The sequence below is a fragment of the Nicotiana tomentosiformis genome, chromosome 8 (assembly GCF_000390325.3).
Source record: "Nicotiana tomentosiformis chromosome 8, ASM39032v3, whole genome shotgun sequence".
NCBI lineage: Eukaryota > Viridiplantae > Streptophyta > Magnoliopsida > Solanales > Solanaceae > Nicotiana > Nicotiana tomentosiformis.
The window spans coordinates 71447192-71463470 of NC_090819.1; the positions used below are offsets into that span (position 1 = coordinate 71447192).

The 16279-nt window shown below is 42.9% G+C and overlaps 1 protein-coding gene across 1 annotated transcript; it reads left to right on the top strand.

The window, feature by feature from the left end:
• Window positions 1–8222: 8222 nt before the first annotated feature.
• LOC138897656 (uncharacterized) lies at window positions 8223–12815 on the top strand. Its single transcript, XM_070183654.1, has 2 exons — window positions 8223–8368; window positions 12245–12815. Exons 1-2 carry the CDS (start codon window positions 8223–8225, stop codon window positions 12813–12815), a joined length of 717 nt encoding a protein of 238 aa, XP_070039755.1.
• The last annotated feature ends 3464 nt before the right edge of the window (window positions 12816–16279 follow it).

Here is a 16279-nt window from a genome sequence, read left to right on the forward strand (position 1 = left end):
AGGAGGTAGATGACAATGGTGAGGATGAGGTTAATCTAGAACCTCAAGTACAAAGAAGAGGCCGCCAGGCTAATGACAACATTCCAAACCCTCCCCCACCTACTCCACGGGCAGCACACCGGGTGCTACCCAACGAAGGTTACGCAAGTGCAATTGTCCCGCCCCGGATTCGGGCGGGCAATTTTAAAATTACAAATGTCATGCTGATCCTATTGGAGCAAAGGGGCTTCTTCACTGGAGCTCCTCAGCAGAACGCATACAAGAATCTAAAGGGTTTTGTAGACACATGCTGGGGGAGCAAGCAGACGAATGTGTCGGAGGACGCTTTGAGATTGAGACTTTTCCCATTTTCACTTAGAGGGAAAGCTTTGGACTGGCTCGAGAGGCTACCCAACCACTCCATACACATATGGGATGAGTTGGCAGAAAATTTTACAGCAAAGTTTATCTCACCAGGACATATGGCAACATTGAGGGATGAGATCTTAGCCTTTAAACAAGAACCCAATGAACCCCTACATGAAATCTGGGAGCGATACTGGACAATGGTCAAGGAATGCCCAAATAATGATATAACTGAAGCAATTATTCAGTAGACATTCTATAGGGGCATCAACATGACCAACCAGTATGTGGTGAATCAGCTAGCTGGGGGAAATTTTATGAAGACGCCTTATGCCGATGCTTGTGACATACTTGATGAGATGGCTGACACATCTTGAGTTTGGCAGAGTCGGGGCAAATGTTCCTCAGGGTGACCCTAATGTCATCCATCTTCACAATGAACTTCATGATCATGGACAAGCCATAGCCTAGTTGACAACTACTATGAATCAGTTAGCAAAGGCCCAGTTTCAGCAAGTTCAAGGGACAAAGCAAGTAAATTCCATGGAAGGGGTAAATGTCATGGTCAACAGGAGGAAACAACATGGTCAACAAGTGCAAAACAATCAAGATCAATATGAGCAAAGTGGTAGTGGTGACAATCAAGACGATTCTTATGATGATCAAAGTGAGGAAGTGTTATATGCCAATAACTACCAAGGTCAACGGAGCAATGCTCCAAATCAATAATGGAGATCGCAAGGGAACTATCAAAATTGGGGAAACCAAGGCCAAGGGAATTGGAACAATGGAAACAACAATAATCAGAATTGGGGGAACAACAATAACAATTGGGGCAGAAATGGAAACCAAGGGGGTTGGAATAATAATAATCAAGGCAACCGGGGGTCGGGCGTCCAAAGGCCCCCCGATGTATCAACAACCAACAATCCGCCTCCATATTCATCTTAAAGGCAAAGTTCTTCAAATAATGAGATGTGGCGAATAGAGAATATGTTCAAACAAATGCTAGAAAGGAATGCTGACTCTGATGCCCAAATAGCCTCCCATACTACCTCTATTCGCAACTTGGAAGTACAACTAGGTCAAATTTCTCAAGCATTGAATACTCACCCTAAGGGGGCACTACCAAGTGATATTGTAGTAAACACGAAGGGTGGGAACCATACAGGCCATGCTATGGCGGTGACCACAAGAAGCGGTAGAGGTGGAGATGCAAGTACTTCTGATCCAAAGAAGAATGCGAGTGAAGATGTTGTGTTGCAAGAAGATGATGAGGTTCAAGCCAATGATGAGAATGTGAATGATTAAGTGAGGATCGATAGCAATGACAACATGGAGGAGACTCAAAATGATGTGAACCCGTCTAGGGAACACGTGATAGACATACCGGAAATGGTAGTGCCTAAAGCCAAGGCCCCTTTGCCAAGGCCTCCTCCACCGTATCCTCAAAGGCTTGCAAAGCAAAATAATGAAAACCAATTCAAGAAGTTTATTGAGATGATGAAAAGTTTGTCAATCAATGTGCCCTTGGTGGAAGCTCTCGAACAAATGCCGGGATATGCCAAGTTCATGAAGGACTTGGTAACTAAGAAGAGATCTATGAATTGTGAGACCATCAAAATGACTCATCAAGTGGGTGCCATTGTGCACTCGATGGCTCCAAAGCTTGAAGATCCCGGTGCCTTAACAATTCCATGCACCATTGGTAGAGCCGATTTTGCAAAAGCCTTGTGTGATCTGGGAGCAAGTATTAATTTGATGCCATATTCCGTGTTCAAGACACTAGGTATTGGGAAACCAAGAGCTACTTCCATGAGATTACAAATGGCGGATCGGATTGATGATGGTATTATTGATGATGTTCTAATCGGGGTCGACAAGTTTATTTTGCCTGCTGATTTTGTGATTCTCGACTGCGAAGTCGATTATGAGGTGCCTATAATATTAGGGAGACCTTTCCTAGCAACAGGGAAGGCATTGGTGGATGTGGAAGCAGGGGAGCTCACCTTCCGAGTGGGCGATGAAAAAGTTGTATTCCACGTGTGAAAATCAATGTGGCAACCAAATAGCAATGAAGTTTGCTCTTTTGTGGATCTTATGATGGAGGTGATAGTTGATGACACAAGTGCCATGATCAATGTGGAAGACCCTTTGGAAGCTGTGTTTCTAAACCACGAGGAAGATGAAAAGGAAGGTTTGGATAAATGTGCAAATTCATTGCAAGGAATGGGATCCTAGGAATGGGATCCTATTCATATGGGACCCGTAAACTTTCATTGGACTTGGAAAACCGGAAGACTCCACCAACAAAGACCTCAATCGAGGAGCCACCAACGTTGGAGTTGAAACCTTTGCCTTCATACCTCAAGTATGAATTCTTAGGCCCTTCTTCCACATTACATGTTATTCTTTCTGCTTGCCTGACTAACGTGTATGTAGACTCCACCCTTGCGGTACTTCAAAGAAGGAAAAAGGCAATTGGATGGACTTTGGCTGACATTCGGGGTATAAGTCCCGCCTTTTGCATGCACAAAATTATACTAGAGGATAATGCCAAACCCTCCGTGGAACATCAAAGGAGGTTGAACGAATCTATGCAAGAGGTCGTCAAGAAGGAAATTGTCAAGTGGCTTGATGCAGGGGTTGTGTACCCTATTTTGGATAGCTCATGGACTTTACCGGTACAATGTGTGTCGAAGAAGGAGGGGTATGACTGTGGTCACAAATGAGAAAACTGAGTTGATCTCCACTCGTACTATCACCGGATGGAGGGTATGTATGGACTATAGAAAGCTGAACAAAGTGACCCGCAAAGACCACTTTCCATTGAACCCGTTGTGCAAGCTGCTAGAATAGGATGCAAAGTTTGTGTGAACCCGTTGTGCAAGCTTCTAGAATAGGATGCAAAGTTTGTGTTCAATGAAGATTGCATGAAAGATTTTGAGCTACTCAAGTATAAATTGACAACCACTCCCATCATCACCGCACCCAATTGGAACTTACCATTTGAGCTCACGTGTGATGCTAGTGACGTTACGGTAGGAGCGGTTTTGGGGCAAAGGGTCAACAAGATATTTCATCCAGTCTATTATGCAAGCAAAATGATGAATGGCGCCCAAGTCAATTATACGGTGATCAAGAAAGAGTTATTAGCCATTATCTTCGCCATAGAAAAGTTCAGGCCATATCGCATGGGTGCCAAAGTGATTGTGCACACCGATCACGCGGCACTCCGTTACTTGATGACCAAGAAGGACTCGAAGGCTAGGTTGATGATATGGGTTCTTCTGCTTCAAGAGTTTGACCTTGAAATCATTGATAGAAAAGGAAGTGATAATCAAGTGGCGGACCACTTCTCCCGCTTAGGAGAGGAGGGAACCCCCACAATGTCCTCGAAATCAATGATTCGTTACCGGATGAACAACTCCTCTCCGTGTCTTTGAATGGTATGCCTTGGTTTGCCGATGTGTCTAACTTTCTTGTGACCAACATTGTCTCGAGTGAGCTCTCTTCTAACCAAAGGAAGAAATTCAAACGGGACAACTTGGATTATTATTGGGATGAGCCCTATCTTTTCAAGATTTGCAATGATGGTATGAACCGGAGATGTGTCCCGGAAGTTGAGCAAAATGAATATTCTTGATACTTGCCATTCCTCGCCTTACGATGGTCATCATGGTGGGTCGAGAACTGATTCAAAGGATCTTAGCTATGGATGTTATTGGCCTACCCTTTATAAAGATGTAAGTGAGCTTGTTAAGAGGTGTGATGAATGCCAAAGAGCTGGTGGAATTTCCAAGAAGGATGAAATGCCTCTCACCACTATTCTTGAGATCGATATTTTTGACGTGTGGGGGATAGACTTCATGGGGCCATTTATAAGTTCCTGTGGTAACACTTATATTATGGTTGCTGATGATTATATTTCCAAGTGGGTTGAAGTTGTAGCTTTGCCCAACAATGAGGCACAGAGTGTGGTGGCATTCCTAAAGAAAAATATCTTCACACGGTTTGGCACCCCTCGGGCAATCATCAATGATGGGGGTTCTCATTTTTGCAATAAGGCTTTGGACACTTTGCTTTCCAAGTATGTTGTCAATCATAAGGTGTCAACCCCTTATCATCCCCAGGCTAGTGGACAAGTTGAGGTCTCCAACAGGGAGATAAAGAGCATATCATCAAAAACTGTCAATGCAAACCAGACAAATTAGTCAAAGAAACTTGACGATGCTTTATGGGCTTATAGAACTACGTACAAGACTCCAATTGGTCTGTCTCCGTACCGGTTGGTATTTGGGAAAGCATGCCATCTTCCGGTTGAGTTAGAGAACAAGGCCATGTGGGCGCTCAAGAAGTTAAACCTTGAATGGGATGTAGCAGCCAACCTCCGGGTAGAGCAACTCAATGAACTTGATGAATTCCGATTTCATGCTTATTCCAGCTCGTCCTTGTATAAGGACAAGATGAAGTACTTACATGACAAATATGCCCGGAACAAAGAATTCAAGGAGGGTGACTTGGTTCTTCTATTCAACTCACGGTTACGACTGTTTCCGGGAAAGCTCAAGTCAAAATGGAGTGGCCCCTTTGAGGTGGTGCACGTGACTCCGTTTCGTGCTCTTGACTTGGAAAACAAAAATGGTGAAATCTTAAGAGTTAAAGGGCACCGAGTGAAGAATTACCTCGGAAAGTTTGATGACAGCCATGTGGTAGCCTTGATCAATTTCCAATGATGTTGGTAACATGCGTCGTGCCGCGACGTTAAATCAGACGCTTCTTGGGAGGCAACCCATGTGTTTTTTTTCTTCTTTGATTACCTTCTTAGATCAGGCTTTATTTTGAACTAACTGGTTGTGAGATTTTTGTAGGAATTGTTTATGCAGTACAGGACTGTTGGTGGAAAGATTTGCCTAAGAGTGGGGAATTACGCGGACCGTGCTTAGATTTTCGCGGTCAGCGAGAGCTTTTCGCGGGGGCGTATATTGTTAGTGGACGCGGATTTGAAAAGTACAGAATATCAACTCTCTGAAGTTGTATTCGCATCCGCATTCGTAATTTCGCAGTCCGCGTTGATATTACGCGGCCGTGCCCGTTATTCCGCTCTCAGCGGACCTGTTTCTGAAAAGGTTCTTCGAAAGGTAAAAAGCACGGACACGGTGGAATTACGCGGACCGCACTCAGGTGACCTATGGGGTTGGGATAAATAGGAAGTCCTTAGGTCTTTTACACTTTTTCGAACCCACGCTCTAAGCGAAATAGGCCATTTTTCATCTTCCACTTCTTAAAATTTCAATTTCATATCTCATTAGTCAAGAAGCTATTTCCTACTACAAATCCACATCTGGTATGCTCAAATCTTTACATTAATTTCATCTTTTGATTTTCTTTTCTTCTACTTTTAATTTTTATTTTAGGTTAGGGTTTAATACATGCCACAATCTCGAAATCATGCTTAATTGATTCTTATATATCCATATGGGTAATTGTTTTCCATGCCTTATGGGGGATAGGGTTATTAACTATGCATGTTAATTGCATTAATTTTTGCACTTAGTGAAAGCCCTAGGTTTCAAATGTGCCAGAGCCAGTGTTGTTTAAACTTCACGGATCGCGGTCCATTTTTACGCGGTCCGCATTCTCTAATTTGTGAGAAGCTGAGTACGATTGCATGTTAGCGGACGCGGTGATTTTTCCGCGGTCCACGTTTGAACTTACGCGGCCGCGTCCAAACATTCGCGGTCCGCGCTCATGAGTTGCAGAGAGTTTGGAAATTGCTTCCGCGGCCGCGTTCAGTTTTATGCTGTCAGCGTTTGATCTTTCGCTGCCGCGTCCCAAATTATGCTGTCAGTAGAAACCAATGTTCAAAGAGTTGGTAGTCTGATCCCAACATATTCGTGGCCGCGCTCATTTTTATGCGGACCGCGTTGACCTTTCCGCAGCCACGCCCTTTTTTGTCGTTGTCAGCGGAATCTAATGTTCAGAGAGTTGGTAGTCTGATCCCAACTCTTTTGCAGACCGCGCTCATTTTTACGCAGACCGCGCTGACCCTTCTGCGGCCGCGCCTCTTTTACGCTGTCAGCAAAACCCTTTTTTGAGAAACACTTTGATCATTTCATCTGCCGTCCTCTGCCAATTCATTGAACCATAATACTAATGATCTTTCACTAAATGTATGTGCTGATAATGGTGCGATCTCGTGGTGGTCCCGACAAATCTAAAGGGAGGGGAGAATCCTCCCGCGGCCGAGGCAAAGGGAAGCAGATTGCATCCTTAGCACCTCAGAAGACTATTGGCAAAAAGGCAACACCTGTGAGACCTCAGGATGACTCCTCAGACATTAGTGAATACCTCCCTTCCTGGGAGATTTCCGAGGGAGAGTCTGAACAACAACCCGAGGTGCAATCTCAAACTTTCCATCTCATCGATCAACCCACCTCCGCATCTGAGCCGGATGATAGCTCAGAAGGAAATAGTGAGACTTCAGCACCTTCTCCCCTACCTGCTGCAACTCCTGCCTCAACAGCTTCCCCTATTGATATTGATGATGAAGAAGAGGTTCCGGATGATGGGAGAGGAGGTGATATACATAGGGGGGGGGGTTGAGTAGCTCAAGGAAACCGGCAGTGTGGAAAGATCAGTTTGTGAGTAAGAATGCCTACCACAAGTTTCGGGAATGGTGGCCACAAAGGACGCTTACCCTTGAGCGTCATTTCATAGAAAGAGACCTTATCCCTCACAACCCAAATGTGAAGAGACAATTTGATGAAAGAGTGGGATGGAAATTCTTCACTAGCAAGTTGCCAGAAGCAAATGAGTAGCTAGTCAAGGAATTTTACGCCAATGTTTCCCACATCAAAAAGGGCACCCATGTGACTAAGGTACGAAGCAAGAAGATCTGGTTCGATGGCAAAACTTTGAATACATATGCTGGGTTTGATGATGTAGACGCTACGCTATACATACAGAAGTTGGCATTAGATAAAGCAGCCCGTCCATGGTTAGCAGAGGTGATAGCCATACCAGGGACAACACCGCCCTGGCTTACACCGGGAGTCTCAATTGCCAGAAACACCCTTAGCTGAGAAGCAAAAGGGTGGTGCACCTTCGTCTGCAGCCGCCTTGATCCGTGCCAGCATGATAGTGACATTCCACTTTCCCGAGCGATCCTCATAGTGTCCATCATGGCAGGGTACCCGATAAATGTGGGAAACCTCATGGCCTAGAACATATCCAAGGCAACCGGGAAGGAAGAACGGTCTTACACTTACCCCAATTTCATCACTATGTACCTAGAGGACCAGCGGGTTGAGGGGAGACACTTTGACACGAAGGTGAAGCCGAAAAGGCCCTTCTCCTAGTACAGCCTTCAGGGTCCAGATAACCCCAAGTCCAAGGGCAAAACCACCACCTCTACTGACTAGTCTGAAGAGCCAGGGGTAGTGGCCACTGGGTCCGTGCCTTCCACTGATGAGGGGTCATCTGCTGCCATGCCACATCCATCCTACAGGCCATCCACTTCTATCCCACCATCAGTACCTTCTTCATCATCTTACCCTCAGACTACACTGAGGGTAAATCAGACTTTGGCCGGCATCAACAACTAGATGCAAGTAGCTACATCAAACCTATCTGCCTTATTCAGTGCAGTAGCAGCTCAGGCAGTTCCAGCACAGCTTCAGATACCTCCATCAGTGGAGGAGTCATTGAAGAGTATTCTTGAAAACCAAAAGAAGATTCTGGAGTCTCTGGGTGCGCATGAAAATGTAATCAAGGAGCTGGGTAAACAGGTGAGGAAAGTGAAGAATGGTGAAGAAGAGTTGAAGAAGGAGGTGTAGAAGCTCACTTTTGCCGGCGATATTCCTCTAGATCTCCTTATGGGAGAGACTACCCTTGCAGCACAGACATCTCAGCCAACAAAGATACCAGAGCAGGAGGCTGACAGGGAGCCGGTGAGGAGAGTGGTGATACCCCAGACGGAGGACTTGGAGATTGAGCTGGAGGACCCCGAGGGAGATGATGAGTCTGGCCAGCCACAGGACCCCACCAGTGACCCCATGCACACAGAGGCCTCATAGGGAGTTCTCTTTGCTCTCTATCCCTCCCCTATTCTATTTTTGCTTTTAGCATTGAGGACAATGCTAATTTTTATTTGGGGGGTGGCTTTATTTTGATATGATGATTTTGATGATTGGTCTGTAATAACTTTGATACTATTTTTCTTTATTCTCTACTTATTGTACTTTCATTTTCATACTTTTCACTTTTGGTATGTATATAAAATTACCATTCCATGTATATATTCATCCACATTTTGTGTATATTCATTTCAATCCCCTATTGTACATATTCAGTTTACTTTCCGTATTTTACTTTATAACTTCTTTTGTAATTATGCTTAATAGCTTAGCTTCTTATTTCATTTAGTAGTTTCTATTTGAATTTGTAGCTTCTTTTTACAATTTTTCGTGATCAATAAATCTTTGGTTTTCTTAATGCCACGGTTCTTTCCAAAGGTGGAATTTGTGTGAACCAGGTGGCTCTTCCCAACAATGGATGGCGTGACAACCTTCTTAAGGGATTGGGTCTGTTTTTCTTTCTATTTTGATATATAGTAGTAATGAATAAAAGTGTCTCAAGCAGGCTTCACTTGGTACCAATACATTTATGTTCGACCTCATGGTTAGAGACAAGTTGGTTGAAGAGATTAGCTCTAGTTGTGACCTTTACACTCTTGAGTTGACTAAAACTATCATCAAGTGGTTTTTGTGAGGCATGTGTGATATTCAATCTTAGCTAAGGTTGTTGTGGGACCCCGACTCTATTCTCTTTAACAATCCAGTAGCTTGAGAGGTGAGGTATTGTATTGCAAGTCCAAGTCCCGTACCAACAAGTCTAGAACTTGACCCGAAGGTTTTTTTAGGCGAAATTCTAAGTGTAGCTCGACTTGAGAAGTGATTATAGGCTCTCCTTGGTTCCATGTGAATTTGAAAACTTCCATAGCCTACCACTATGATGTCCTTAGTCAACCCCTTTGAGCCTAAGCCTTTTCATTCAATAACCACATTACAAGCCTTCATCCGTTCTATAATGACCCTTTCTTGGCACCCAATCTTTCCTTAGCATTCATGATGAACAATAGTCAAAAACATAAGTTTGGGGGAGAGACAAGGAATTTCAAAGTGATGAATGATGCAAAGAACAAAAGGAATTGATGAAAAGGAAAGGCAAAGAAAAGGATATAAAAATGATGTTAAAAAAAAGTATGTCAAAAGAAAAGCAAAGGTTGAAAGGATTCAAGAAAACAATGTTGAAAGGCTTGGAATGATGAGAAATGGAGAAAAATGATCGTCATAGAGAAGAAAGAGTGACAAAGTGTCTCTCTAGTTCCCCCAAGGAAGAAGAAAATGACTAAAAGAGTCAAGAAAGCATGAGCCGAATTGAGAAAATGGAGTGCTTAAGGAAAGATGATACTATTGTAGTTCATTAGGTCCGACCTGGATCCAAAAAACGTTTATTACATCCCGCTAAAGCCCTATAGGATTTCAAGTTGAGTGAGCTTATATTAGTGGTGATTTACATGAGGGGCAAGCCTATGGTACTTAGAGCCGGACTTGTGGCATTCTTTTGAGAGTGATGAGCGCACTTCTTTACAATCCCGATTTTGTGTGTCACATTCTATAAGGTGAGATGAGCTCATGGAGAGTTGAGGAGAAGGAGTCTGGGATCCACAACGACCTACGTGAGAGCGAGGTTCCTTGATGAATTGAGTCAACTCTTGATGCTCTTGTATCACATTAGACCTATGAAACTCAAAATGTCGTAGCATAATGTAGTTGATAATGCATTTGTGTTGAGGGTAATTGTTAGTTCCAATTGATGTTTGATGAAGTCACCTTAGGACAGCTGAGATTTTCCTTTCTTTTTCTTACGGAGGTGGAAATTACCTTGTTTGCTTGAGGACAAGCAAAAGCTTAAGTTTGGGGGAGTTGACAACTAGGGATTTTAGCCTATTATTTGCTCCCTTTTGCTAATGGTTTTGGGTAAACAAATGCTAAAAGGTAGTCCCGAAAACTAACATAATGTGCTTGCTTGCAGGGTTTAGTCAAAATAAGGCAAAGAAGCCAAAATAAGCTCATGAAGGAGTCAAACTTGCACAAGCCAAAGGCTGAAACAGAACCGCGGACCGCGGTGGAAAAGCGCGGCCGCGTAGGGTTCACCGCTGAGGCGGATAATATTCTGCGGTTGGCGAGATAGAGGTTCAGAGAAGCTGCAATCCAGAGAAAACACCACCGCTGACCGCGCTACAAAAGCGCAGCCGCGAAACCAATGGCATGGCCGCGAGGGAAATTACGTTGTCAGCAAGAATCGAGGTTCAGAGGCCTTGAAATCTTGGCTCAAACAAATAACGCAGCACGCGTCTACATTACGCGGCCGTGAAGTTACTAGACGCGGACGCGGTGGAAATTCCGCTGGGAGCGTGATAAAAGGTTTAGAGACTTGGCAAGTGAAACCTAACTGAAGAACGCAGTCCACGAACATAATACGCGGCCGCAATTGAAGCTAACGCGAACGCGAATGTATTTACGCTGTCCACGAAACCTAGTCCAGTCCAAGCCCAGTATTGAAGAAATGCTCAAGCGCGGACACAGGCAGAATTATGTGTCAGCGAAAACTCCGCAAGGGCATTTTTGTCTAAAAATTTCAGCTGTGTATAAATAGATCTTTTTGACATTTTTAGGTCATGTTTTGTAGAGCAGAGCACGTGAACGACTGGTTTTTCCCCTTTTGGGCAATTTTATATTAGATTTACCTTCAAACTTTAAAGGGTGAAATCAAGAGATTGATACAAGAGATTGATAGCCCCGATTAAAGGGTTAAACCTAGAGATAGTAATACCCGACTTGAGTCAATTTCATTTGGATTGTACGAACACCCATTTGGGCTTGAGAAAGCCAAGTGAGGTAAAGTCACTCAAACTATAAAGAGATCTAGAGTGAGCACTTATGTGTGATGGTTATATCACGACCCCAATCGTAACAAGCTTGTCCTAAATTCTTAATACCCATTAGATACTCACATAGGCGGAAGTTACTACCCTAGTGCCTTTTAACACTTGAAAACGTTCACCAAAAATATTGTACTTAGCTTACACTTGGTATACAATAGTATAAAAATTAGAATAGAATCAATCACAACAATGTTTGGAAGTGCAAATAGAAACAACACGCACATCTAGAGTAGTTAGATACCCGACTCCAAACCAAAATAACTCCCTGTGGAAATCGATCCCGATCTCATCGGGTAAAGCTGCATCGACCACTCCTTGCTACTACATAGTGGTGTAGGCTTGGCCACGACCATTGGCCTACACCGTCTTCTGTAATTTAGATCCGGAGTTTTCTAGGCTTGGCTGGTTATTATCGCCATTTTATAGAGGGGTTTCCATCCTTCGCAACTCCTTTGACCAGGTTGACTCAGAAGGGTGCTCCATTTATGCGGTCGGACGAGTGTGAGGAAAGCTTTTATAAGCTCAAGACTACCATGACCACAACACCAGTTCTTGATTTGCTGTCAGTATCAGGTTCATATATAATTTATTATGATGCTTCATGGATTCGCATCGAGTGTGTCTTGATGCAAAAAGGTGGGGTGAGTGTTGATGCTTCGCGACAGCTGAAGCCCTATAAGAAAATCTACCCCATTCATGATTTAGAGTTGGCAACCATTGTTCATGCATTGAAGATTTGGAGGCACTATCTCTACGGTGTGCCTTGTGAGGTATTCATAAATCATTGGAGTATACAAAATTTGTTAAGGTAAAATGATCTAAACTTGAGACAACAAAGGTGGCTAGAGCTGTTAAAAGACTATGATATCACTATTTTGTATCATCTAGGAAGGTTAATGTGGTGGTCGATGCCTTAAGTAGAAAGGATGAGAGTATAGGTAGCCTTGCATATATTCCCCTGGTTGATAGACCGCTAGCATTGGACGTTCAATCTTTGGCCAATCAATTTGTGAGGTTAGATGTTTCAGAGCCTATCCAGGTTCTTGCTTGCGTGGTTTCTCGGTATTCTTTGTATGAGCACATCAGAGCGCATGAGTATGGTGACCCCTATTTTCTTGTGCTTAAGGACACAGTACAACATGTTGATGCCAAGGATGTTTCTATTGGATATGATGGGGTGTTTCGAATGCATGACCGGATATATGTGCCCAATGTTGATGGGTTGCATGAGTTGATCCTTAAAGAAACCCACAATTTGCGGTATTCTATTCATCCGGGTGCTGCAAAGATGTATCAGGATCTGAGGCAGTACTATTGGTGGAGAATAATGGATAAAGATATGGTGGAGTATGTGGTTCGGTGCTTAAATTGTCAGCACGTGAAGTACGAGCATCAGAGACATGCGTTTTGCTTTAGAGACTTGAGATTCCCGAGTGGAAGTGGGAGCGGATTACCATAGATATCATTGTTGGGCTCCCACGGACTCTGTAAAAATTTGACAGAGTGTGGGTTATTCGGGATAGGCTGACCAAGTCGGCACATCTCATTCCGGTGGTGACCACCTATTCTTCAGAGCAGCTGGCTCATATCTATATCCGTGAGATTATTAGTCTTCATGGTGTGCCGTGTCTATTTTCTATGATCGAGGCACACAATTCACCTCACATTTCTGGAGAGGCGTGCAGTGTGAGTTAGGCACACAGGTTGAGTTGAGTATAACATTTTACCCCTAGATAGACGGGAAGTCCGAGCGCACCATTCCAATCTTGGAGGATATGCTACGTGCATGTGTTATGGATTTTGGGGGTTCATGGGATCAGTTCTTACCGCTTATAGAGTTTGCCTACAACATCTCCCAATCGAGTATTCAGATGGCTCATTGTGAGGCCTTATATGGGAGGCAGTGTCATTTTCCACTTGGTTGGTTTGAGCTGGGAGAGGCTAGGATGTTAGGCATTGATTTGGTTCGGGATGCCTTGGAGAAAGTCAAGTTAATTCAGAATTGGCTTCGTACAACACAGTCTATACAGAAGACTTATGCTGACCGGAGGGCTCGTGAGATAGAATTTATGGTGGGAGAGAAGGTTTTGCTTCAGGTTTCACCCATGAAGGGTGTGATGATGTTCGGGAAGAAAGGAAAGTTGAGCCCTAGGTATATTGGTCCTTTTGAGATCCTTGAGAGTGTTGGTGAGGTAGCCTACAGCCTATCGGCAGTTAACCCGGTGTTCCATTCTACCATACTCTGGAAGCATAATGGGGATCCATCATATGTATTAGATTTCAGCTCAGTCTAATTGGATAAGGATTTGACATATGTTGAGGAGCCGATGGCTATATTGGAAAAGCAAGCCCGGAAGTTGAGTTCAAAGAACATTGCTTCAATAAAGGTTGAGTGAAGAGGTCAACCAGTTGAGGAGGAGACTTGAGAGACCGATCATGCTATGTGCAGCCGTTATCCTCACCATTTCAGCACTTCAAGTATGTCTCTATCCTCGTTCGAGGACGAACATCTATTTTACGAGGGGAAGAATGTAATGACCCGGTCTGTCGTTTTGTATATTGTAGCCCTATTCTCCTATTTATTGCCTCTTCTATACTCATTTGTGGTTATGTGACTTGACAAGGTGGTTGGATAAGTTTCGGGGTGAATTGGGACACTTAGTCTCAAAGTTAGAAGCTTAAATTGAAAGAGTTGACCGGAGTTTGACGTTTGTGTAGACGACTCCGGAATGGAGTTTTTATGGTTTCGATAGCTTTGTATGTTGATTTTGGACTTAGGCGTATGTACGGATGTTGATTTGGAGGTCCGTAGGTTGGTTTGACTCCTTTTGGTGAAAATTGGAAACTTGAAGGTTTGGAAGGTTGAGAGGTTTGACCGAGAGTTGACTTTATTTATATCGGGTTTGGATTTTGGTTTTGGAAGATGGAGTAGTCCCGTTGTGTCATTTGGGACTACTGTGCAAAATTTGAGGTCATTCAGAATTAATTTGATATGGTTCGGCATTAGTTTTAGATATTGGAAGTTTGTTAGGTTTGTTAGGCTTGAATTGGTGTGCGATTCATGATTTTGGTATATTTTGATGTGATTTAAGGTTTTGAGTGAGTCCGTATTGTATTTTAGGACTTGTTGGTATATTTGGATATGGTCCCGGGGGCCTCGGGTGTGATTCGGGTGGTTGACGGATCGTTTTGGACCTTGAAGGAATGTTGAAGTTGGGAAGTTCTGGTGCTTGCCAGTTTGTCACATGTGCGTGTTTGGCAGGGGCTGGTGAAGGTCGCAAGTGCAAAGGGTCGACCGCATCTGTGAGCTCGCAGATGCAGATAAGGGAACGTAGAAGGAGAAAAGGGCAGTCAGGGCTAGGTACGCAGATGCAGAGACTTTCCGCAGGTGCGGACATTTAGGTGAGGGTTTTGGACCACAAAAGCGACAGAGCGGGACTTTAGTGAAATGCTCAGATGCGCAATTGTTTCCGCAAAAATGGTGCTGCAGAAGCAGATACTTGGACCCCATGTGCAATATATCTTGCAGGTTATTATGTTTGAAAGGTTAGAGTGTTTTCTCATTTTGGGAGATTTGGAACTCGGCTAAAGGCAATATTTGAGAGGGCTTTTGCTACAATTGAGAGGTAAATGAAGTTTAATCACTTTTGTTGATAAATATTGATTACCCATTGATTATTACACCTAGTTTATGGGATTTTGAAGTGAACTTTTGGGGATTTTAGACCATAGTATTGGAGAGTGAAATTTGGTGATTTGATGGTCGATTTGTGGATGGAATTGGATGGAATTAGTAAGGTTGGACTAATAAGTCAATGAGAATCCATTCCTATGACTTTTATTGATTCTATTAAGTTATTTTATTCTAGATTTCAGCCGTTCGGAGATTGATTTGCACGGAAAGGACTTATTAGTGGATTGATTTTGCTCGTTTAAGGTAAGTATCTTATCTAACTGTGTGTGGGGGAAACTACCCCTTAGGATTTCGGTTGGTTGTGTTATTTGAATTATGTGGAAGATGTGTACACAAGGTGACGAGTGTGTACATGAACTTATATATGATATTTTGACCGATTTAGACTCTTAGGCTTCTTCCATGCATTTAATTGAAATTGTCAAAAAATGTTATATCTTTCATTGTTAAATTTATTCACACATGCTGTAATTGACGTTGCTATCACATGTTCTATCTTTAATTGTCATGTTTTCTCTTATATGCTTTAGTTGAAATTGATACCTCTCTTATTGTCTTGTTACCTCTTTATTGTTGAATTATTCTTATTGGAAGTTGTCATTTCGTGGGAATACCTTTATTTTGAGTTATTGAAATTGAAGTTGTGAAAACTATTAACACATTGAGGTTGAAGTTGTTGATTATTAAGATATCCTTCCTCGTTGAGTATTTCTCATTCATTTTGTTATTATTGAGATTCTTGTTCACATTGTGATTGAGCCGTAGGCTATGTTGTCTTAACATTAGCATTGTAGATTTTTGCGAGTGATGTGGCATATGGGCATGTCTGGTGCAAGTTGATTATTGTGTTGTCATATTGATACGAATGCAGTAGTATAAGGATAGGGGTTGATACGCATGCGGTGAGATAAGGTGGGATTTATACGCATTTTGTTAGTAAGAGAATTACTTGAAGCTATGCGGTGAGATAGGGAGCTAAAACGTGTGTAGCTATTTCGGAAAAAATATTTTCAAAATAAATGTAAGGCTCACGCTATGATATAACGAAGATTGTGATTGTGACTTGTGAAATGAGATTGTGAGGTGTGGTACACCGGTTGTGATTCTTGATGTACATTTTATGTTAAAAAGGTTTGTTGGTTGAACAGTTTTTGTTATCTCTTCATTTGTCTCACTTGTAATTGTCCGTATTTGATTACTTGTTGTTCATATCATATGTTCACTCCTTG

Excerpts from the sequence above, each read along its gene's own strand:
- LOC138897656 (XM_070183654.1), top strand. The coding sequence starts at position 8,223 with ATGGGAGAGACTACCCTTGCAGCACAGACATCTCAGCCAACAAAGATA. Across the intron at positions 8,369-12,244 it reads GACCCCGAGGGAGATGATGA|GAAGGTTAATGTGGTGGTCG; the intron begins GTCTGGCCAGCC and ends TGTATCATCTAG.